The sequence below is a fragment of the Tenrec ecaudatus genome, chromosome 4, assembly GCF_050624435.1.
Source record: "Tenrec ecaudatus isolate mTenEca1 chromosome 4, mTenEca1.hap1, whole genome shotgun sequence".
NCBI classification, from domain to species: Eukaryota; Metazoa; Chordata; class Mammalia; order Afrosoricida; family Tenrecidae; genus Tenrec; species Tenrec ecaudatus.
In genome coordinates this window covers 61,948,741-61,970,842 of record NC_134533.1, presented here as the reverse complement: position 1 = coordinate 61,970,842, position 22,102 = coordinate 61,948,741, and the positions used below count along the sequence as shown (strand labels likewise).

The 22,102-nt window shown below is 47.4% G+C and overlaps 2 protein-coding genes, 3 non-coding genes and 2 pseudogenes across 5 annotated transcripts in view; 4 read left to right on the top strand and 3 right to left on the bottom strand.

The window, feature by feature from the left end:
• TRIM66 (tripartite motif containing 66) overlaps positions 1–12,321 on the bottom strand; it is a 71,402-nt gene extending 59,081 nt beyond the window's left edge. The window contains exons 1-2 of the mRNA XM_075546122.1: positions 9,755–12,321; positions 3,304–3,586 (exon numbers count right to left, since the gene is read on the bottom strand). Coding sequence (XP_075402237.1) covers positions 3,304–3,586; positions 9,755–9,760 — 289 coding nt within the window. The 5' untranslated portion in view covers positions 9,761–12,321. The remainder of the gene's footprint in view (positions 1–3,303; positions 3,587–9,754) is intronic.
• LOC142446705 (large ribosomal subunit protein eL28 pseudogene) lies at positions 6,267–6,679 on the bottom strand (annotated as a pseudogene).
• LOC142446704 (cell division control protein 42 homolog pseudogene) lies at positions 6,875–7,506 on the bottom strand (annotated as a pseudogene).
• Positions 12,322–13,699: 1,378 nt separating the features above from the next.
• RPL27A (ribosomal protein L27a) lies at positions 13,700–16,290 on the top strand. Its single transcript, XM_075546121.1, has 5 exons — positions 13,700–13,785; positions 14,083–14,146; positions 14,723–14,798; positions 15,338–15,512; positions 16,121–16,290. Exons 1-5 carry the CDS (start codon positions 13,783–13,785, stop codon positions 16,247–16,249), a joined length of 447 nt encoding a protein of 148 aa, XP_075402236.1. The 5' UTR covers positions 13,700–13,782; the 3' UTR covers positions 16,250–16,290.
• On the top strand, positions 14,408–14,539 carry LOC142447588 (small nucleolar RNA SNORA63). Its single transcript, XR_012784262.1, has one exon. It is a non-coding gene; the product is annotated as a small nucleolar RNA SNORA63 (small nucleolar RNA).
• On the top strand, positions 14,965–15,094 carry LOC142447623 (small nucleolar RNA SNORA3/SNORA45 family). The gene has a single exon (XR_012784292.1). It is a non-coding gene; the product is annotated as a small nucleolar RNA SNORA3/SNORA45 family (small nucleolar RNA).
• LOC142447622 (small nucleolar RNA SNORA3/SNORA45 family) lies at positions 15,888–16,017 on the top strand. Its single transcript, XR_012784291.1, has one exon. It is a non-coding gene; the product is annotated as a small nucleolar RNA SNORA3/SNORA45 family (small nucleolar RNA).
• Positions 16,291–22,102: the final 5,812 nt, after the last annotated feature.

Here is a 22,102-nt window from a genome sequence, read left to right as displayed (position 1 = left end):
ACTCCCATTCAGATATGCTGACACCAAAGCTAAGGATTTTAACTGTGGCACCCAGAACCATGATTCTAATAATTATCCTTAGTACGTCTTTAAAGTTCCAGTTTGAGAGTTAAAGAAAGCCTCATGGGGCTTACTTTAAAAATCTTAAAACGAACCAAATAAACTCAAAGCAAGCCAGGTAGTGACGGAGAGAAGCTCGTCTCTGTGTGCACTGGAAGCCTGGTGGTGCACGGGTTAAGCACAGGCTGCTAACCAAAATGGTCTGTGGTGGGAGCCTGCCAGTCAGCCTATGGGAGAAAGGACGTGGCCACCTGCATCAGTCAACCTTACCGCCTCGAAAACTCCCAAGGGGGCGGTGGTACTCTGACATACAGGGCACTCTGAGTCTAAATCAACTCAATGGCGAACAAAAGTGGGCCTCAGAGAAGTGACCAGAGGGACTGAGCTGTGACATCTCACAGCTGGTTGGCTGGGTGGCCTAAAAAGTGATGGGCTTGACAACCTGCTGAAAGGTTGGGGCTTTGAATGAAATCACCAGCCGGTCTGGGGGGGAAAGCCGGGGCTTTCTACTCTTGCAAGCAGTCATACGCCCACAATCTCATAGAAGCCGTTCTGCACTATCCTATGGGGTCCCTATGCATCGGCATCAGCTCAGCACAGTGAGTGAGCTGAGAGGCACCGACGAGCGCCTGGCTATCTGCTTCGGAAAGGCTACAGCCGTGAAGCCCCAGGGAGTAGCCCCACTCTGCCCACGGGGCTCACCACGAGCCAGGGTCAACTTGATGGCAACTAACTACACAATGTCGTTCAAACCAGGGACAAGTGCTGACAGACTGGCACCTAGAGCAAAGCATACTCACTAACTGAAGTACGAGACAGCAACGAGATGAGCAAACTGTAACAGGCAGCAAGACATGGTTTCCATATAAATAAAACGGAACAAGGAAAGCCTGGCAGAAAATAGTATAAACCGCATGAGTCCATTTACATAAAATTCAAACAGAAGCCACACTACTAAGCCAGGGGGGTTCTAAAAGTTCTTGGGGAAATGGAATTAGAAGATAATGGGCTTTTCCATGAACTTTATGAACCTTTCTAGTCTAGTGGTCACCTTCCTTCGGTGAACAGTACAAGGGAGCGTGCAATGGTCAACCCTTGAGCTAAGGGTGGGGGTGGGGGTGAGGGTGAGGGTGAGGGTGGGGGTGAGGGTGAGGGTAGGGGTGAGGGTGATGGTGAGGGTGGGGGTGGGGGTGAGGGTGGGGGTGAGGGTGAGGGTGGGGGTGAGGGTGAGGGTGGGGGCTAGGGTGAGGGTGAGGGTGGGGGCTAGGGTGAGGGTGGGGGTGGGGGTGAGGGTGAGGGTGAGGGTGAGGGTGGGGGTGGGGGTGAGGGTGAGGGTGAGGGTGAGGGTGAGGGTGAGGGTGAGGGCGGGGTCGGCGGGGCTGAGAACACAGATGTGCTCCTTTGGTGATAATTCATCAAATGGTACATGGGTGATTTGTGCACTTTTCTGTATACACCTTATATTGCAGTAAATGTTTTATTAAAAATAACAGGGACATGAGTTATTTACTTCTTAAGTATAAATAGAACCCATGATACCATCTATGATAAGCAACCAGCTGGGAAGGCTCTCTGCTTTTAAGTAACTTCAGTGCCCACCCCCGACCCCCAAATTCCAACTTGCTTATTTTCTCAGTTAATATATTTTAACTCTGGGAAGATATTGCATATTGGGGATTATTAAAAGGAATCTGTGGCTAGTTGGCACTTGAAGTACCTGGATCATTTAAAAGAATCTGACATGTTCATCTGAGCATATCTAACAGATGAGCCAGGGGCTCTCATTAAAAATATGTAATTAAGTAGTTGTTTTAGATGTATAATTTTAGTACAAAGATATAACAGAATTTATAAATGAGTAAACAATGTGATAACTTTTTTAAAAAGATATATCCACAATCTTTTAAAATCTCTTATTGATATCACACGCTGAGACAATTGATGAATGGTTCTAGAACTTCTAAGACATATTTATATTTTCCCATGTTTATAAATTGGGAAGATCTAGTTGTTAGACAAGAAGCTCTAGTGACACTGTCAGGTAAGCGCTGGGCTGCTGAGTGCAAGGTTGGCAGCTCAAACCTTCCCAGTGCTCTGCGAAGGACGGGGCTGTCTGCTCCCTGAAAGACTCACGCCTTCAGAAGCCCTCCTGAGGGTCACTAGGAGCCAGAATCAACTCAGTGGCAGTGGATTTGGTTTGATTTAATTTGTAAGAACAGTATTTCAAAAGAAAATAAAAGACTCAATTTATCAAAGAAATTATTAACTAAGTTTGTAATTATCGAGATTCTTGAAAAGTGATTGTTAAAATTTGTTCCACTTATAAATAGAATATTAAGATTTATAAGGTATAATTAAAAGCTGAAAGAAGAACTAAGGTTTTTCTAAGTTATAATTTTTAGAATCAAATGAAAATTTGATAAACCACTGTAAACAATGTTTCTCTGTGCCCCAAACTCACAACTGATTCCGAGAGGTTACAGAGCTTGCTCATCGTCACTACGGTCTCAAAGCCCACACTGCGGAGCACAATGCTAGCATGCATCAAAGAGGGTAGAGACCTGTGCTACAAACCCCTTTGGAAATGCTGCCGAGCACACAACAAGCAAGAGCAAAGACGGTGTCTCTAGGCACTGCCAATCCATGTCACTGTCTCATTCTTCAGGTTCATCCAATAGATGTGCGCTGTACCTCTGTTACATGTTCTGTGTTAAAATACTTAAATGAAGGGACATGGTTCCCATCTCCAAGGACTTCGTCGCAATGTGATTGTTTCCTAGGAAACCTGACATTCAGAAGCAAGGCACAGAAGACTCCTATCTGCCTGGCAGCTTGGGCAGCATCTTATATGGCAAAGGCTTCACTAACGAGTTAGTGTGATTCTGCCTGACCAACTTGAATAGCCCAACCTTCTTCTCTCTGCCTCAGAGGTTTGATGAGCCCAGCTTTGCCTGCTCCAGCTGCAGAGTCAGCCAAACCTTAAATCCAAACCTTCTCACCTTCTGCGTTGGCTACCGCTTTAAGGAAACCCCAATTGTGGAAAGTCCCAGCTTACAAAACAGACATGTTAGGTATCAAGAGAATTTGCTTTGTCTCACAGAGTCCCTGAAGAGTTCCTTTCAGCAATCAGTGCCCCTGGGGTCGTTACATTCTGATTCTTCCTACACTGCTATTCAGTGCCTATGACACAAGGAGAGGCCTGTCGTGCACAATGAGGTGACGCTGTGGTGCTTTTGTACTCACCTTCTGAGGGAGCCCCTTGCTCCTTGGCAACCTGGCCCAGTTCTTGGATCAAGCCCTGGAAGCAGTCCTTACAGAGCAAGTGGTGGCAGGGCAGAAGGCGGGAGCCGGAACCATGCAGATCCTGTTGACACAGTGAGCACGTCAGGCCCACAGCCTCCATCTGTCCATTCCGAGGGCCACCTAGTGGCAGTCCCCTAAGTCTCCTGCCCGTGCCCGAGACTGGAACTTCCCCATTAATATCCTCAGGTGTGAAGCAGCGTGAAGAACGAGCAAGTTCCACTCCCTGCAAGTGAAGCACAAAACAGAGCAAGTTATTTCTTTGGGGAGAGGGAAGTTCCTGCACAGACCAAGGAAGCCACATGAAGGGTGGGGGAAGGCCAGCCCCCCACTAATTGTCACCGGTCTGGTAGGTGCAATTGTACAGCGATAATAAGTGAAGGTTATAGTAAAGTCATAGAGAGCATGAGAGACAGAAGAGAGAGTGAAATAATGGAGTCAGATGCATTTCGTGGTAGCATACTCACAGCTCCTCTTAGTGGTACAGGGCAGGAGAGATGGGGAGTGAAAGGAAGACAAGGGGAGAGTGGACAGGGGAGTGAGGACTGGGGGAGAGAGCCAAGGGGAGAGTGATCTGTATTACTAATCCAGGGCTACATAACTTTGGGGGGCGTGCAAGCAAGCCCACTAATTACAGGTAAAGACTTATGTCACAGGAAGGGACTGCACTATAGGTAATACAGTAATGAGAGGAGACGATCTATGGATATACACGCATTAGAAAGGGGAGGGATTGGGGCACACATGTGACAAGATGGGCGGATCCCAGATTCAGGATGGCAGCCTAACTTTGGGTGTCACCCAGCAGGTTTGACCTGTTCTCTGGCTCTCCATGGACACCATGATCAGTAAGGCATTCAGCAGTGTGACTGTCTTCAGGGAGAATATCTCTACACATCTGACCTCCCACCAAGTGCTAACAAACAGCCTCTAATGTTTGGCATATCTTTGGGGAAGACAAAGCTGGGGGAAAGTCTGTTTATATCCCACAACAAGCAAGTCCTTGGAAGTCTCTGCCTTGTCCTTCTCTAGAGCTGGAGGCTAAGGCCCCAAGGCATGGCCCAACCTCAGCCGCTCACTTGGATCCAAAGTGAGTGTAGCATCTCTCTATGGACCCCAGGGAAGTGGCTGTGGGCTTTGTGTATCTATAGGACTCAATGTAAAGAAAGCCCATATCCTCACCACTGGAACAATAGGCAGCATCATGAAAATGGAGAAAAGATGGAAGAAGAAGATTTCCTTCTGCTTGGATCCACTACAATACTCCTGGAACCAGCAGTCAAGAGATCAAATGACACATGGCCTTGAGTAAATCTTTAGAGTGCTGAAAAGCAAGGCTGTTACCAAACCATGGTATTTCCAGTCGTGTGAAAGTTGGACATTGACTAAGGAAGACTGAAGAAGGATCAATGCATTTGAATTATGGTGCTGGGGAAGAATATTAAAAGTACTGTGGACTGCCAAAAGAATAAACAAATCTGTCTCCGAGGAAGTACAGCCAGAATGCTCCTTAAAGGCAAGGATGGGGAGACTTCGTCTCACGTACTTTGGGCATGTTTTCAGGAGAGATCGGTGCCTGGAGAAGGACATCCTGCTTGGTAAAGTGGAGGGGCAGTGACAAAGAGGAGGCCCTGAACAAGACGGACTGACACAGTGGCTGCAACAGTGGGCTCACACATGAGTATTGTGAGGACGGCGCAGGCGGACGGTGTTTCGTTCTGTGACACCTAGGCTTGCTATGACGGCGCCTAACAAGACAAGAGCAACCCAGGGCTGCTTGCCTTCAAAGGACTCTCCCACCTACCTCTGCCTCTCATTGATGGACAAGCTAGAACTAAGATTTGATTTTGGAAAAAGGCAGGAAGAAGGGGGATAAGGTTGGGAGAGATTGGTAGCAGGAAGGCCCAGCAATTTGCCACTCCCCTTCACTTCTGATTCCTTCTGGGGCTCCGAGGGCAGTGATTTCCCAGAAAGCAGCCATGGCAGCAGGCCCACAGGAATAAGACCAGTCTCTGCTACAAGGTTTAAACGTGGCCGGCTTTATTTCTGTAAACCAGAGGTTCTCAACCATTCTGGTGTTTGAACCTCTTTACATTTTTTTAATTATTGAGGATCCCAAACAGATTTTATTTCTGTGGGTTATTTCCATTGCTCTTTATCAGAGTAGACATTAAAAGTGAGAAAACTTGAGAATATATATTAATTAATTAATTTAAAACCACGATTACATGTGTGTTAGTCCGGGTAGACTAGAGAAACAAATCTAGGGAGACTCGTATGTGTGTAAGAGAGAATTTTATATCAAAGAGCAAGTGTATATTAAGAAAACATCCCAGCCCAGTCCAGATGAAGTCTATAAGTCCATCATTAGCCCATATGTCTGATACTAGTCCATACATTCCTCTTTAGACTCGCGCAGCCACGCAATGATGTCGAATGCAGGAAGATCACAGCCCGGTGGGCAGAAAGTCTTGTGGATCCAGTGGCAGTGGAAGCATCTAAGCTCTCCCATGGGTCTCCCCGTGGTTCCTCCTCCGGTTCCAGGACACTGGCTCCATCATTGTGTCTCCATGTGGCTTGTCACAGGAATGTCTTGAAGGGAGAGTGGGTGTCCTGCCTCCAGAAGGAAACTAGGAGTTCCCAGAATCCTCAGAAGGCCATGCCCACACAGAGGTCTCATTGGCAATGACCTAATTGACAGGTTAGTTTCCACCCCTTCACTCGAGTTGACAGGAAATTATTTAACTGCCATAACATGTTTCATGAATAACATCCTTTTGGGGGAAAACGAACTATTTTCAAAAACTACACTTATTGAGAAAAGTGATGCTATATTTTTCATTTCTGGAAATTTCTTTTTTTTTTTTTTGAGGGCAGTTCTATTTATTGCTCTGGTCGAGGGGTGCTCAGGCACTCTTGGTGGGGCGAGTCCACAGCCTCTTCACCATCACAGGCTTATGGCTGGTAGGATGGCACTGGCCCTGCGGATGGCAGCCACGCGAAGGCCGGGGCGGTGCTTGGTCTTGCGGATCATGTGCCCGACGCTGCTGAGTGTGGCCGGGCGTTCTTGTTAATGGTGGTCCGCACGTCGGAAGTGGCCGGTTTCCGCTGGCCTGACCTCTGTTTCAGGACCACCACAGCTCCCTTGCTGATGCCCACCGTCTTGCGGTGTATCAGCCCGCTGTAGCAGAAGGAGTTGTGGGCTTTCAAGTTATTGGGCTCCGTGCTGTACGTCTGCTTGTTCCTCTTGATCAGGAAACTGGAGCAGTTCTGCACAACCATCCATTGCAGATGCGCCGACATGGTGGCGGCAGTGGCTCCTCTCTCTACCGCAGCTGGATACCTGGAAATCTCTTTAAAGTCTGCTTACTAGACGACAGCTGGTGTCCCAGAGTTGCTTCCATCAGAATTGCTTTGTTTGAAGTATATGAGGAACATCCAGGCTCACACCAATAGATCATTGGAAACAACAGGAGTATTTTCTCTTTTTTTCATTATTGCAAAAACAAATTTAAATTTTTAATCTTTAGTTTGATTTAAACATTGCTTTTAGTATGATGCCGACACCAGCTGTGCAGAAAGGCCCTTTCATAGCAGCACACACTTGCGGCTAACCTTCGGTTGGGGGTTCCAGGGCAGCCAATATTGCGTCGTCAAATACATTCTTTAGGCCTTTCTGTGTGAGTGCAGAACACTCCACGTACTTGACAGCCTTCAGGTCCCCCGGACCAGCTTTTTGGCCGTCTCTGAGGTGACAGGCTTCTGTTTGTTCTTGGCAAGTTTCTCCATAGTAGAGGGGTCCTCTCTGAGATCAATTTGGGTTCCAACAAGCAAGAAAGGAGTCTTTGGACAATGGTGTGTTATCTCGGGTACCCACTTTTCTCTCACATTTTCAAATGAGGACGGCGAGACCACTGAAAAAACAGCCTAGCAATACATCTGTGTGTGGATAACTCAGAATCCTCTTGCCCCGCAGTATCAGAGTCTGAGCGTATACGGCTCTCCACCAATCATGACTGCGACTGCATAGTTGTCAGAAACCGCTGGTACCTATTCAGATGGAAATTTGTTTGTTGTGTAGGAGATCAGGAGACATGTTTGACCAACGGCACCATCACCTACAACAACACACTTTATTGTCCACATTGCTGAAATAGCTTTGTCTCCACTTTTAATTTCAAACTCCATGTTGACCTCAGTTTCTCCGCCGGGGCGTTGGCAGCACTGCCAGGAGTATTTTCATATCGTTGTCAGATAAATATGGATACTATTCTTTTGATACTACGACAAAATCCAACAAGTATTTTAGGGGCAATTGTTAAGTGGAAGCTAAAACCACAGCGATGACCTCTTCTTCCTCATAAAATTCTAATTCTTTGGCCTGTCATTCACTTTGAATTGCTCTGCCTTGCCTTTTCTTTTATAACACCAAACAAGTGTTTTGGAAAATACTGGTTCAATGATTTATTCAGGCCACCACAAATATTAACAAATTTCATTATACAATAGCAAAAAAAAAATCACACTTCTTCCTAATACCTCCAATTACATCAGGAAAAGAGTAAGTTTGGGGAAACTGGCAAGCTCCTATCAGCAGCTCTAGGTTTTCCAATGGTCTCATTTTTGCTCGAGAAGTTGAGTTTTATCATTGGCAGCAAACACTGTTTACTCTCATTTTACAACAGAATTCTAGGACTATAACTGCTTTGTGTTACAATGAGATCTTTTTTAATTGGACACCTGAAAGACTCTTAGAAAGCTCTTACCTCTGAGTTACATTATTTTTACTTTGTGCTGAAGACAACCCCACTTATGGGCTGATAGATTTCCCCCTAAATGTCACATACCATATACGCTTGAGTATAAGACAAGTTTTTCAGCATATTTTTAATGCAGTTTTGTGGTAAAATTAGGTGCCTCGGCTGATATTCGGGTTGGCTTATATTCGAGTCTATAAGTATATAAAAAAAAAAAAACCACAACACCCCTAAACCTGATAATGTTGGCATGAAAGTGGAAAGTATACATACTGCAACTGTATAAACTTGTACAATCCATTTGAAAAAATCAATATCAAATGAATCATATAAATAGTTGTACTCTATATTCCAGTAATTTCACCCCTGGGAATTTATCCTAGGCAAGTTATTCAATAGAAGGAAAAAATATCTATACACAAATGCTCAGTGCATCATTGTCTCCAGTAGCAAAAAACACAGAACAACAAAAACGGAGATGCATGAAAGGGGGGAAATGTTGTGGTAAATTATAGCACATCCTGAAGATAAACCACCCTTCAGCCGTTAACAGCAGCAATAATGAAGACTGGGTAATGATGTAGAAAATGGTCAGAGTCCTCAATGCAGAGCCGAGGAGGAAGGCATTGAGTACTGTGATCATTGGCTTTGCAGATGTCTGTCTCCAGGTAGACAGGGCTGAGAAGCGATATTCAGAAATGAAGACAGCACTGTAGATCTGACTCCTTACGTGCTCTTTCCAAGTTCCCTTTCATGCTGTCCTGTCCTTTCTACTGCCTTCCCGCTACCCTCAAATCCAAATCGAGTTGGATTTCTGAGTTTTCTCCAGTTCTCACTGTACCTGTCTCTGCCTATTGTACATAAAATAAATCAGTCTAAAGGCGGAGAGCAGACGCCGAGTCTAGATCCATTCACACGGCTGTTGCCAATGGTGAACTCAGGGCCCCAGAGATGAGAGGGAGAGGCACCTGCAGAGAGACCTGCAGTAGCAAGAAAGGGCTTCGCCAATATTACCTGCCTGGCCAGACTGCTGCCTGCCACCATTTCCCTTAGGCCTTTGTCACGGATCTTTTCTGAGGCCTTGTCTCTCTGCAGGAGGCACACCCAGAGGCCAGAGACCAGGGATGTCACAGACCACCCCCCTGCTTCAGGAGAGATGTCACAGAGGAGGAGGCCTTTCCTGGGTCATGGCCCTGGCTGCCTGGCAGGGAGGGTCAGGTCACCTTGTAACTAATGTCTGGTTGCGCCTCCACTTTGGTGGGACTAAAACTCAACCTTCTCTGCTCTCGGAGCTGACCCACCCTGAATGAACCCCACATGTGCCTATTATTAAACCACCTCAGGACTCTGTGATGGAGAGAGAGCTGGTTAGAAAACCAAGTTAGACAAATGCTCAGGGCATTCTCTCCACCTTAAAGATCAAAGGCTCAATGAGAAGAATGCCAGGCACTGAGGTGGCCTCTCACTCAGCCAGGTGGCCTGAGAGACTGAATATCCCTCCTCTTTAAGAGGAGCCTGGCAAATTATCCGGAAGCACACTCAGAACACTATCTCCAGCCCCTGGCCAGTCTTGGTCCTCGCTTTATGACAAGACAACAGGGGGTTACCTTCCATTCCCAAGGCTCTGCCCAACTTACCTCCATTCACAGACCATCCGCCAAGGGAACTTTACAGGTAGCACAACGCATCACTTGTGGACTTTACGAGCCAGTCCTATTTCAGCCTGAGGATGATCTCTTCTTAGACCCTGCCCCAACTTCAAAGCCCCTCTTTCTGCTGGCCACAGGGACTGTGATCAAGGACTTCAGGGGTGATGGAAACCACAATGCTGTGAGGTCAGAGAGGGAGTGGTCACTGAGGTAAAAGCAGGTGGCTTAGGAGAGAAAAGGTAAGTCTAGCTTGAGCTCTTCTCATGTAGCCTTGGGCAAATCATTCAACTTCTCTGGGCTTGGTTTGTTCATAAAAGAGAGCCCGTGGTGCTGCTCTCGTGGGAGATGCACTTTATAAACTGCCAGGAGCTCTTGTGCCTGTGACTATGAGGTGGGCCTTGAGTAGAGGAAGCTTTGGGATACGTGGTTAGGAAGGGAATGGGCACTCGGGGCATGAGAACCGACAAGAGCAAACGCAATAAGGATGTACGTTCGACTGCAATAGAGCACTTCCATAGAGGAGAAGCTGAGGTAAGATTGGACAGACAGACGAGCCATGCATTGGACTTTGGGTGAGATTTACCTTGAACGGGGGAAAGATGGGAAGAGGGCTAGAATGCAGGTAGAGTGACCACTGAAAGGCGGGTGCTCAATATCCAGGTAAGACGTGAGGGCCTGAAGGAAGGCAGTGGCACTTGTGCTTTTATAGAAACAAAAGAGGATGAAGACAGTGAACTAGAAGAGAGCTTGGAACAATTTTGAGGTCTCACTGGCATCATTATCTAGTACAGAGGTCCTCAAACTTTTAAAACAGGGGGCCAGTTCACTGGCCCTCAGACCTATTGGAGGGCCAGACTTTAGTTTTTAAAAAAACCCTATGAACAAATTCCTATGTACACTGCACATATCTTATTTTGAAGTAAAAAGAGGGGGGCAAAAACACCCAGTGTGCCGCATGTGACCCGCAGGCCGTAGTTTGAGGACTACTGATTTAGTAGAATATGGTGGCACTCTACCCCAAGATAGAGAACACCAGAAAGGCACCATCAAGCAGGGAAGACTCAGTTCTTCAGGTACTTATTTGTAGCATGTCCAAGGACACTAACCTGTAATTAAATGATTATAGGGATGTAGAGTTCAGAAACAGAGATGGGAAGTCTCCCCAGATGAGTGTGGCCAGTAACACTGCACTGTGAAAAGATGAGAGGGGCAAAGATAGAAGCTTGAGGAGCAGCAACATTTGACTAAAGCGACCAGACGTCCTGCTTTGGGCGGACAGTCCCGATTTTTAACAATTTTTCCCGCATCCCACGGCATTTTTTTAAAAGTCCCTATTTTTGGAAAGAATGCACAACAAGCTAGGGTATGCGGTTTTCAGCTGCCATGTGGCTATTTCACCAGGATATGGGTTTTATCAATGGTGTCCCCCATTACCAATGTTAAACTCTGGTCACCTTACGCTAGAGGGCAAAGTCAGAAGAACCTGAACAGAAAGTAGGAGAGGCAGGAAGAAGGCAAGAGCTTTTTCAGAAAAAGAAATTAAAGTGGTAGAACACGACAGAAGTGGTATGAGAAATGAGAGGAGCAGACTCAATTGAAGAACAGCTCTCTACCACTATGAATGAAGATGGAGCCTTGGTGGCGGAGGGGTTCCGAGTTGGCCTGTTAACTGCAAGGTCAACAGTTCACAACCACCAGCCAGAGAAAGATGTGGTTTTCTACTGACAGTCTTGGAGACTCCCAGGAGCAGTCCTACCTTGTCCGTATAGTGTAACCATGAGTCCGAATCGATGCAGGGTAGTCAATTGGCTCATTTGGGGGGGCAGTAATGAAGACCTGGTGGTCGTGGTGGGATTCAGCTGGCTAGCACTCCTTCAACAGAACTGATACCGAATTGTTTGTTGAGTTTGGTGAACCAGTTGTTAAAATGGCACTTGTAATCAGGGTTTTCTCTAACGTGGGCAGCTAGCAAGCCGCTCGTTGTGGAAATCACAAATTTATACTCCTCTTTTTTAACATTCATCTGCACAACAGCAGTGTTCTGATATCATGTTGAAATAATACACCTGTTTATAATTTTTAATATTTTAAATGCTCATTAGGACAGCGAACTGGCTGTCAAATTATTTTAATTCTATCACTACATGGAGGTGAGGATAAGTACATTCATTACTCATCCGGCAATCATCTGTTGAACATATATGGCATGTCTGGAACTGGGAATACAAAACTAAAAAACATCGTCTTGGGGTCCTTAAGGAATTTGGTCTAGGAGGAAAGACTTATTATGCAGAGTTAGATTGTGGACGGCACAAGGGGAGAAGTGAACAATTGTGACTGGCTGCATTGGAAATGTCTGACAAAGGGAGATGCTTGCATTGGGCCTAGGTTGGGATCACACACTAACCTCACAGCCATCGGGTCGATTCTGACTCACAGGGACCCTGCAAGGCAGGGTGGGAACTACCCCTGTGGGTTTCCATGACTGTATGTAACTCTTCACGGGAGCAGAAAGCCTCATCCTCCTGAAAAGCGGCCAGTGATTTTGAACTGCTTACCCTGAGGCTAGCAGCCCAACAGGTAAACATTGCACCATCAAGGCTCCTTCTAGGTTGGGCATGGGTCCTCTAAGCCAGAAGAGGAAGGCATCCCAGGTGTCAAGTAAAGTTAGGTGAAAATTAAAACATTAAGGCTGGAGAAACTATTTAAAGGATATGAACAAAAGGACCATAGAGCAACCAGATGCCTCTTGAGATAAAAGAACAAAATCTGCTGCAACTCAGAAAAACAGAAGAAACATGCTATTACTGGCTAAACCAACAAGAATGTGATGCATCACAAGCTGTCGGGCTACAGTGTTCAGGCAGAAAGGAACCTTAATTATTATATAGCTAAGCCCTGGTGGGTCGTGGTTATGAGTTGGGCTGCTAACCTCGAGGTCCGGAGTTCAAAACAACCAGCCATCTGCAGCAGGATGAGGCTTTTTACTCCTGTCAAGGAGTATAGTCTCAGAAACCCTCAGGGGCAGTTCTACCCTGTCCAAAGGGTTGCTATGATTCTTGCTACCGATTCGATCGGCTGCAGTGGTTTTATTTTTTAAGTTTATGTCAGGAGGTACCTTTGTCATTTGGGAGGGGCCACCCGGGGTAATGCTCACATCCTTCCTGTACTGGTCACCTGAAGTTACAGAGACTGCAGCCAGCTCCCTGAGGGGCCTTCGTGGGTTTACACACTTTCCAAAGAGACCACCGATAATTTACAAGGTGAAAGGGGGTCTAGACGGCTTCCGAGCCGAGTGCGTTCAGCATGGAAGTGAGGAGGGCTGTGGAAAACCACAGGGAGAAGACAAGCTGAAACTGGAAAGAATATGAATTCTGAACGACCAGGAGAGGATGGTCCTTTCCATTAAACTTCTGCAGTATAGGTCGTAGTTCGAACTACGGAGACGCCTAGAACGACGGAGCAAGGAGAAAGGAAACGCGGCCGTGCTCTCAGGAGAGCGGGCGGGCAGGTGCTGAGGGTGGGGAGGCAGAGTCGAACGCGGGCGGGCACCTCGCCGCGGCCGAGGGGCAGACAAGCAAGGGCTACCGCCGGGCCGTGGAAAACCCCGAAAACTGAGTGAGGCACGCGGGGCGACCAAGGCCTGGGCACTTGGGAAAGAGCCTTCCGGGTCGGTGTAGCGGTTCCGGGCCAAACGTCCGGCAGAGGCCCGGGTCGCCTAGGCTGCGACAACAAGCACCACGGAGCCGCCAACCCGAATTCCTCGAGAGCCCAGCTCCCGGGAGGCTGCGCTCAAAGCGGCCCGGAGGAGGGTCCCGGCCGCAAAGGCTAATGGGATTGCGTAATAAAGTCGACGGAGACGGAAAGAGGAGGCGCGCACGACGCGGCCGCGCGGCTGGGAGGAAGGCGCGCCCGAGACCCCGCCTCTGGCCGGAAGTGGGCGTTCGGCCCGCCCCCGTGATCGGTACCTCGCGAGATTTCGCCAAGCTCCGTTCTCTTTCGTCGCGGCCGCCGACATGGTAGGTAGTTCTTGCGCCCCGCTGTCGCCGTAGCAGACCTCTGCTCCCAGCCTCCGATTCCCGCGTTGGCTCGGTTGTTCCAGCCCGTGCTTGGTGGGGGCCGGCGTGGGAGCGCGATGGGGTTAGCCCGCGGCCGCGTGTTCAGTGGGGTGCGGATCTCGGGCACGCGGGCAGGAGGCCCGGGCCGCAGCCCTGATTGAGCCCCCACCGCCATGGTTTTGCCGAACCTCGCAGCCTGGAAAGCTGCGCCCCTTCTCCCTGAAGCTGACCGACTGCTAAGCTTCCGTTTCCCCACAGCCCTCCAGACTGAGGAAGACCCGGAAACTTAGGGGCCACGTGAGCCACGGCCACGGCCGCATCGGTAAGTGCGGACATCTCCGGGCGGTCTTGGGCCCGTGGTGCCGGCGCCCTAGCTAGTCTAGAAGGAAGTAGGTAAGTGGTTTAGAAGTGGTTTAGTAGAGCTTTGGGCGAGATAACTCTTTAGTAGAGATTCTGATGGGATCGAGCCGTCAGCTATTGATTTCTTTTGAGAGGCTGGTTAGTACTGTGAGAATTGCCCCGTCAGTGGTAGATACAAATCGGGTTGGGAGTACCGTGTTGAGTTGGTTTAAGAGTACTGCGACAGCAGGATTTAGACTACAATATAGCTGTTAAGTGCTATTTTGTCGTTCCCCCTGCTCAAAGTGAAGTTGTTTCTTAACTATCCCTGTCTGCTAGTTAATGTAGCAGCCCAGGGACGCTTGGTCTCATACATACTGAAAAAAACCCCATGTTGTGGACAAGTATAACTACGGAGTGGAAAGCCGTGTCTTTGCCGTAGACAACTGCAGACATTTTTAATGCAGCGTCTTGAAGGCATTGCTGTGGGGAAAGGATTCGTGTTGATTGCACATACGTTTGGGAACATGAGGGACCATGTAGCTTTGTGTTCTGGCAGGGAAGCACAGGAAGCATCCAGGAGGCCGGGGTAATGCTGGTGGCTTGCATCATCACAGGATCAACTTCGACAAATAGTGAGTGGCCTCTTTTCACTGCTAATTGGTCCAGCCCCTCTGGGGTAATGGCAGAGTGGGCTGGCTTCATTCATTCAGCTCCCCAGTAAGGGGCAAGCCTCTTGCAGCGCACACATGCTGTTCTTAATGGCTGGTTTTAAACACTTGGGAACCAAGAGACCTTGTGGTCGAGGCTAGAGTCACGCTTGGGCACTGGTTATTGCCTTGGTGTGCTAGAGCCCTCGGAGAGTAAGTGCTGACCTTATTCACTGGCTGTGCGTCTCGTGGCACAGTCAGTCACCAGGTTAGCGACATGCCTCAGGTTGATACCTAGGCAAGCTTTGTTAACAGGGTGTGCAATTTCTATAAACTACTGTGAAGTTAGAGTTCCCATTTTGGGCCCATGAAATGAGATGGGGCCTTGCCTCCACATATTAGCTGCTTGTTAAAAAGCTGGTCATAACACTACACTCCTGTGTAACCACTGTGGGGCCCACTGACTTGGTGATGAGCCTAGCTTCTTGACTGGGTGAACCAAATGGTGTTTTTTTTCTCCCCAGCCATCCAGGTTACTTTGGAAAAGTCGGTATGCGACATTACCACTTGAAGAGGAACCAGAACTTCTGCCCAACTGTGAACCTCGATAAATTGTGGACCTTAGTCAGTGAGCAGACCAGGGTAAATGCTGCCAAAAATAAGACTGGAGCTGCTCCCATCATTGATGTGGTGCGATCGGTGAGTGGATTTGGTTTGCTGCCTTTACAGATTTCTTCTACTGTGTACTTAGCCAGTTAGCTACTAAGTCATTCCATCTATTGGTCAATTCTAAATTGTCCAGGATCAAACCAGGTGGTATTTCTTGTCTTGGCTCCCCACTTTTTTAATGGAGAGTATATTCATCGTTCAACAGTGTTGGATTCCTTGTAGAATAAATTCATAATGAGCATGATTGTCATTCAAGGCTACATACTCTTAAGAGACTTAAACTCAGACCCCATGAGAAACTTCAAGTTTCTTTAAATCTTGATTCCCAGCCTGTCTCGTGCCCCTTAAGCAAGTCTGGTGGTCAATGAGGCCTTTTCTAGCATGGCTGAGTGGGTTTGTGCTTTGTCCGAGACTAGAGTCACATCCTGACACAACTCTTGTCTTGGTGTGCTAGAGTCCTCGGAGAGGACCTGCTGGCCTTGATTCACTGGTGGGGCAAACAGTGCCTCCACTAGTGCCCAGGTCAGAAACATGCTCTGCCAGCACCAGGCTCCTGGGAGATGGGAATGGTGGGCATCTTGCTTTGTACCTGTCAGTATTGGAACCTGGTGTGACACAAGTCCATTTCTTTCTTCTAGGGCTACTACAAAGTTCTGGGGAAGGGTAAGCTTCCAAAGCAGCCCGTCATCGTAAAGGCCAAATTCTTCAGCAGAAGAGCTGAGGAGAAGATTAAGGGTGTTGGGGGGGCCTGTGTCCTGGTGGCTTGAAGCTACGTGGAGGTTTAATTAAAAGTTGAAAATGGCTTTTCCCTTATAGTCTAAATGTAGGTTCTTTAACGCTTCTGTGTCCTCCCATAAAGAGTTAAAGCTCACTGCCATTTAGTCAATGCCCCTCATAGTGACCCTATAGGATAGGGTAAAACAACCCGTGTTTCCAGCAGAGTGCTCAAACTATGGTAGTGATAATCCAGTACTTAGGAGGCTGGGAGCATTTTCCAAACTCCCATAAAGTGGGCATTTTACCTGTTAAAACTGCAGTCTACTTGCAACACCTGCTCATGTTTATAGTGAGTGGGAGAGTAATGTACATACGCACCATGGGGCTCCAAAGGACTAGAGGACTTAGCCTTTGGAACACAGGTCCACACATCACAGGGCGACTGCTAAGCCATTCCAGGAATTCATGAGACACCTGCCTTCAAGTTGGTTCCAACTGACCATAGACTTGCCTCTGGGATTCAGGAGGCTGTTTGCATTCAGAGGCTCATCTTCCAGCAGCTGGTGGGTTGTGAATGCTGAATTTGGGTAGCTTGTTAATGCCACTTGAGCAACTGAAAGCTTACAAAGTACAGGCTGAAGTTTTTCTGAAGCTGGCATATGAGCCTGCATTAGAAAAGTTTAAAGAATCCCTGGTGGCATGATATATTTGACTGGTTTGGTTTATGTAAGGGTGTGGAAGATTAGATGCATTGTGTAATTAATGATATGAGGGTCTGGAACAAGCAAGTTTTAAACCTCAAGCCCACTTTTATGCCAGTGCATCTTTTGAGCTCAAATCCACTAACATTTTGACATGACCGTTCAGGCATAGAGATTCACAATGATCTCTAGCTCAGATCCTTTAAAATTTTTATTTTATTGGGGGGGGGGCTTTTATAAATTACAGCAATCCAACATTCTATAAAGCACACTTGTACAAATAGGTTGCTATCAACATTTCCAAAATATCTTCTATTTGAGCCCTTGTTGTCAGCTCATTTTTTACCTCCCCCAATCTTGAACTATGTAATTTCATCTTACATGGTCTTGTCTCCCTTTACCCACATTTCTGTTATTCATTCTCCTGGGGCTGCTGAATATCCAACCTTGTGATGGGATCCCACCCTCATGATTCCCATGTATTGCTCTGCAGGGATTATCTGTCCTAAGTTGCATGCATTGAGAGCTCTTTATCCAGTCTGACCAGATTCATAGAACTGGATCATGATGGTAAGTGGTGGGGAAGCATTCAAGAACTAGAGGAATGTTTTGTCTGTTATACTGTACCCTGGTAACTTCTGTGAGGGCATGACCAATTGTTTGCAGATAGGCTTTGGGTTTCCAACCCCATAAGTCATAACAATCCATCTAATTGTATTAAGCACACTTCTACATACATCGCCATTAACAGTTCCAAAACATTTTTCATTTGAGCCCTTGGTATCATGTTTTGGATCTTCTAACAACCCCCTGGACACCTCATGATCACACAGGCTGGTGTACTTCCATGTGTGCTTATTTAAACTAAAAGCCATTGAGGTCTGGTAGGTAATGCCTTGGTTCTTGGCTTTGCGTGAGAATTCACACTGAAACCTGGTTTATAATGGGCATAAGTTTCGTGTTTTACAGTCAAAAAGTACAGGCTATTTCAGGGAAGTGTGCCAAACTACGCTGGGGCCCACAACTGAACACAGGCAACCTCATGGACTGTTCACCCACACGTGGTGACCTCAGGCCAAAGAGAAATTTTTGGCCCGAGGACAGAAGCTAGGTAAAGTGGAAAGAGACAGTTCCCTTGGCCAGGGTAACATACCTCCGGCAGGGGAGGCGTGGTGGCACACCTGGCTTGGGAGGCTTGGAGCATGCCCCATAAAGGTCTTCGTAGGTGTTTAATGCCTGGTTTTCTCCCAACCTCTTGTAGGGGGCCTTGTGGAGGTATGGGAGAGACAACCCCCCCCCTTATCTCTATTCTGCTACTTCTAAATATGGGCACCTGCTAGTGATTAAAGAATTGCAAAACATCCCCCAATTTCGAACCTATTGGGTGTGAGTTGAGACCTTTTTTGGTCCGCACTTTAGTGCAGAAGCAATCTTAATGGGAGCCTGCTACATAATATTTCCCATGCGCACATATATTGCAGCTCTAAGGAGCCTTGGTAGAGTTAACCAGTTCTACCTTGGAAACCCGCAGGGGCCGTCCACCGCGTGGGGTCGCTGTGAGTCAGTGCGCTGTGGAACCAGCCGTCCGGCGCGCGCACCCGCCGGAGGTGTGCAGCCTTCGCCTACACTGCAGGGCCGGAGAAGCTGGCGGGAGGAGCCGCGACGTGCTCGGGGCCTGCGGCGAGGCACTTCCTGAGGACGGAAGGTTCTGGTTCCGGGGCACTCAAGCCCTGGCCCCGCCTCTCCCGCAGCCGCTTCCGGCGGGCCCGCCCACGACGCCCTGCGCGAGAGGCGGGAGCGTGACCTCGCCGCCGCCCGGTGCCTTTCCCAACAGGTGTGGTCTCCGCACGGTCCAGATGGCGACGAGCCGCCCCTTTTCAGAAAAAGTGACTCCGGGCCCCTCTGGCAATTTAAGCTGCTGTCGCCTATAATCCGGTGGGGCCCGTTTTGGCAGCCTCTCCGGAGGGCACCAGCCCACTGGGACACTGCTCTGGGGACTTGAGATGGTTGTTTATCGGAGCATTTTTGTCCAGTCACGGAGGGGAAGTCCCCAGAGAACACTAGCTGTCTTGCACTGGAACGGCTGGTTCTACACAACGCAAAATCTAGATAAAAAACTAATTCCGTTTGACACATAGTTTCCCCTCCCCTATCTAGTTCGTTTCCCCCTATTTTTTGTAGCTTCTCTATTCCCTAGTTATTTAGGGTTCCAACTACTGTATAAATCAGCGCTTACATGGTTTTGCCCAGAATTTGCTCATCATCCCAGAAAACCATCTCACCATTGGTAACACAAACTAATACACACTTTGATCTGTGTATAGGGTTAGCTACTGTATTCACCGTAATTTGAGGTACCAGCTTCAGAATTCATTGTTTCCCCTATTTTATAATACAGTTACAGGAACCCCTGTTGTGTGTAGTTAAAATGCTTGGCTGCTTAACTGAAGAGCAAGCGGTTCAAACCCACCAGCTGCTCTGTGAGAGAAAGATGTGACAATCTGAGTCCTTATTCAAGAGTTACAGCCCTGGATTTTGAAAGGGAAGATGGCAACGTATGTACAAATGTGCTTGATACATGGATGTATGGAGTGTTAAAAGAGCTGTAAGAGTCCCCAGTAAAATGACTTTAAATTCTTTACAGCCCTGGAAACCCTATGGGGCACTTGTCAGTGTCAGTCCTAGACAGTCAGATTTGAGATATTTACGTGGTTTATGCCCAATCACTGACAGGACCCACCTAGGAGAAAGAATAGGTGATCAGTTTCAGGTAAGATAATTTATGTGCCATGTGTGTGTGTTTGTGTAATTTTAAAATTTTTTGTATGGTGAAAGTTTACACGGCAGTTTAGGTTCCCATTTCACAATTTGTGAGCATTCTCAGTATTCACCCTCAGGATCTCTGGTGGCGTGGTTAGCATTGAGCTGGGAACCACAAGGTCAGCAGTTGAAACCCACCAGCAGCTCCTCAAAAGACATGAGGCTGTGCCTGTACTCCTGTGAAGAGTTACAGCCTCGGAGCCAAAGAGGCAGTTCTACAGGCTCACTATGAGTCGGAGGTGGAATCGACTCAAGGGCAGTGAATGTTTCCATCCAACTAGTTTTCCGCATGCTGACAGTCTTTGTTTTAAAGACATTGTTGACTGATCCATCGTGAATGAGTTTATTTTTAAATTTTTTAACATTTTATTAGGGACTCATACAACTCATCACAATCCATACATATACATACATCAATTGTATAAAGCACAACTGTACATTCTTTGCCCTAATCATTTTCAAAGCATTTGCTCCACTTCAGCCCTTTGCATCAAGTCCTCTTTTTTCCCCTCCCTCCCGGCTCCCCCTTCCCTCATGAGTGTGAATGAGTTTTTAAAAGCACAGTACTCACAGGTGGTATTTGGGAGGGGCAATTTCTTATTTGCAAGTGACTTCAGGCTACTTTGGGATCAAAGTTTAAAGAGTGTCTCAAGACAGTCATGTGAAGTTGGTGGGTTTTTACATTTGTCTTCTGTTCTCTCAGACCATTCATTGGGGTCCTGACCACAACAGTTGGTAGTGGTAAGCCAGGCGTCATCTAGTTCTTTGGGTTTGGGGGTACATGCGGCTGCAGTTCACGTAGACCACAGCCCCCAAACTTACTTGGCTTACCATTCCCTTTTCAGTTAAAAAAAAAAAACTCAGGGCCTCCCCACCGATCCCCCTCAGAAATGAATACACTTGTATTACAGTCTATAATACAAGAACGCTTGTATTATAGAATGAAGTGTAGGTATCTCCACCCTAGTTTATTCCAAGGCCCCCTACAGAGATAGTATCACCCACTTGGGAGAAATACTACAAGCAGATTTACTCTGATAGAGTCGTTTCTTTTCATCTTTGGTGTCGTTCTTTGTTCTCAGGAGAAGTAGAGACCAATCCTGTAGTAGATGGCTGTTCTCTGTCGAGTCTGTTTGAACTCACAGCAAGGCCAGGTTACAAGATGGAACTAGTCCGTGGTTTTCTGGACTGTAGTCTTTTTGGGAGCAGAATACCAGGTCTTTTTCCCACAGAGCCATGGATGGATTTGAACTGTTAACTGCTAGGCTAGCGGCTGAGCGTTGAACTTTCCTTCAGTAAAGACTAGTCAAGAAAGCCCTACCCTGAAACACAAGGGGGGTCACAGTGAATCAGAATCAGCTCAGCAGTCACAGTTGAGTTCTGAAATGCTTAGTCAAAATGGGCCTTTGGTCAACCGCCAGCTCGCAGTAACCCCATGCACAACAAGGTATGTTTAGGCAAATCATCTGTGAATTTTATTTCAAATTAGTAAAAGGGAAAAAATTTGAAAAAGAGTAAAAGAGGTAGTTATATTTGCTCTTAAAAAAAACTGGTGGGGGGGGCAGTGAAGTATTGAGAACCACTGATTTTAAGGGCCTGAAATTACATGAGAACAGAACCTGAACAGCCCAGAGCACTTGGTCAATCCGAAACCAGAGAGTGTGGACACAGCCAGCCCCTCCCCCTCCGTTCTCATCCTCCCGCCCCTCTATTGCAAGCCTTTCTGTGCCAGAACCAGAGCTTTGATTTGGGTCAGAGCTGTGGCCAGAGATGTACCAACCCTGTGCTATAAAGATACGTAAAGATTTTAAAATTTAAAGTGTTGGCGCCTACATTCTAAGAGTGCTTGAATCACGTTAGAGAAATCGTGCCCTTTGGAAACTATGATTGTGTAGTTATTAGAAATCCACGTCTAAGACTGTCTTGAGTCCAGCCTGAGCAATGGGCTCTGGACTTTCTGGTTCTGATCACTCTTCTCCCTCCCTCTGTTGACGCACACAGATCCAAGACCCCAATCCCTGATTCCTGGCAAATGCTGAGTATAGGCACCTTTTCCTAGGCAAAGATGGCTTTTTCCTCAGAAGAGAAGCCGTCTCCACCTTGCCACCCAGCCCTCTGACAGCCGGGGCTGCGCAGGCCTGAGTGGAAGCGGGAGAGGACCATGGGGAGCTTGGGACAGAAGGATGGGGAGACTTCCAGGATGAAAATGCTGCCAGGCCCGAACGCAAAACTAATGAAGTATGTTTTAGTTCAGTGCCCCCACCTTGGGGGTTATGGTTTCTGCTCTACTCAGGTCACAGATGGGGGCAGAAAGGCCAGTGACCCAGTTTTCTCCTTGCTTTCCCATAGCATTTAGCAGCGTTTTCTCCAGGTTGGGGGGTG

Coding starts and splice junctions, on each gene's coding strand:
- RPL27A (XM_075546121.1), top strand. Junction 14,799..15,337: donor AGGATCAACTTCGACAAATA/GTGAGTGGCCTC, acceptor TTTTCTCCCCAG/CCATCCAGGTTACTTTGGAA. Junction 15,513..16,120: donor TCATTGATGTGGTGCGATCG/GTGAGTGGATTT, acceptor TCTTTCTTCTAG/GGCTACTACAAAGTTCTGGG.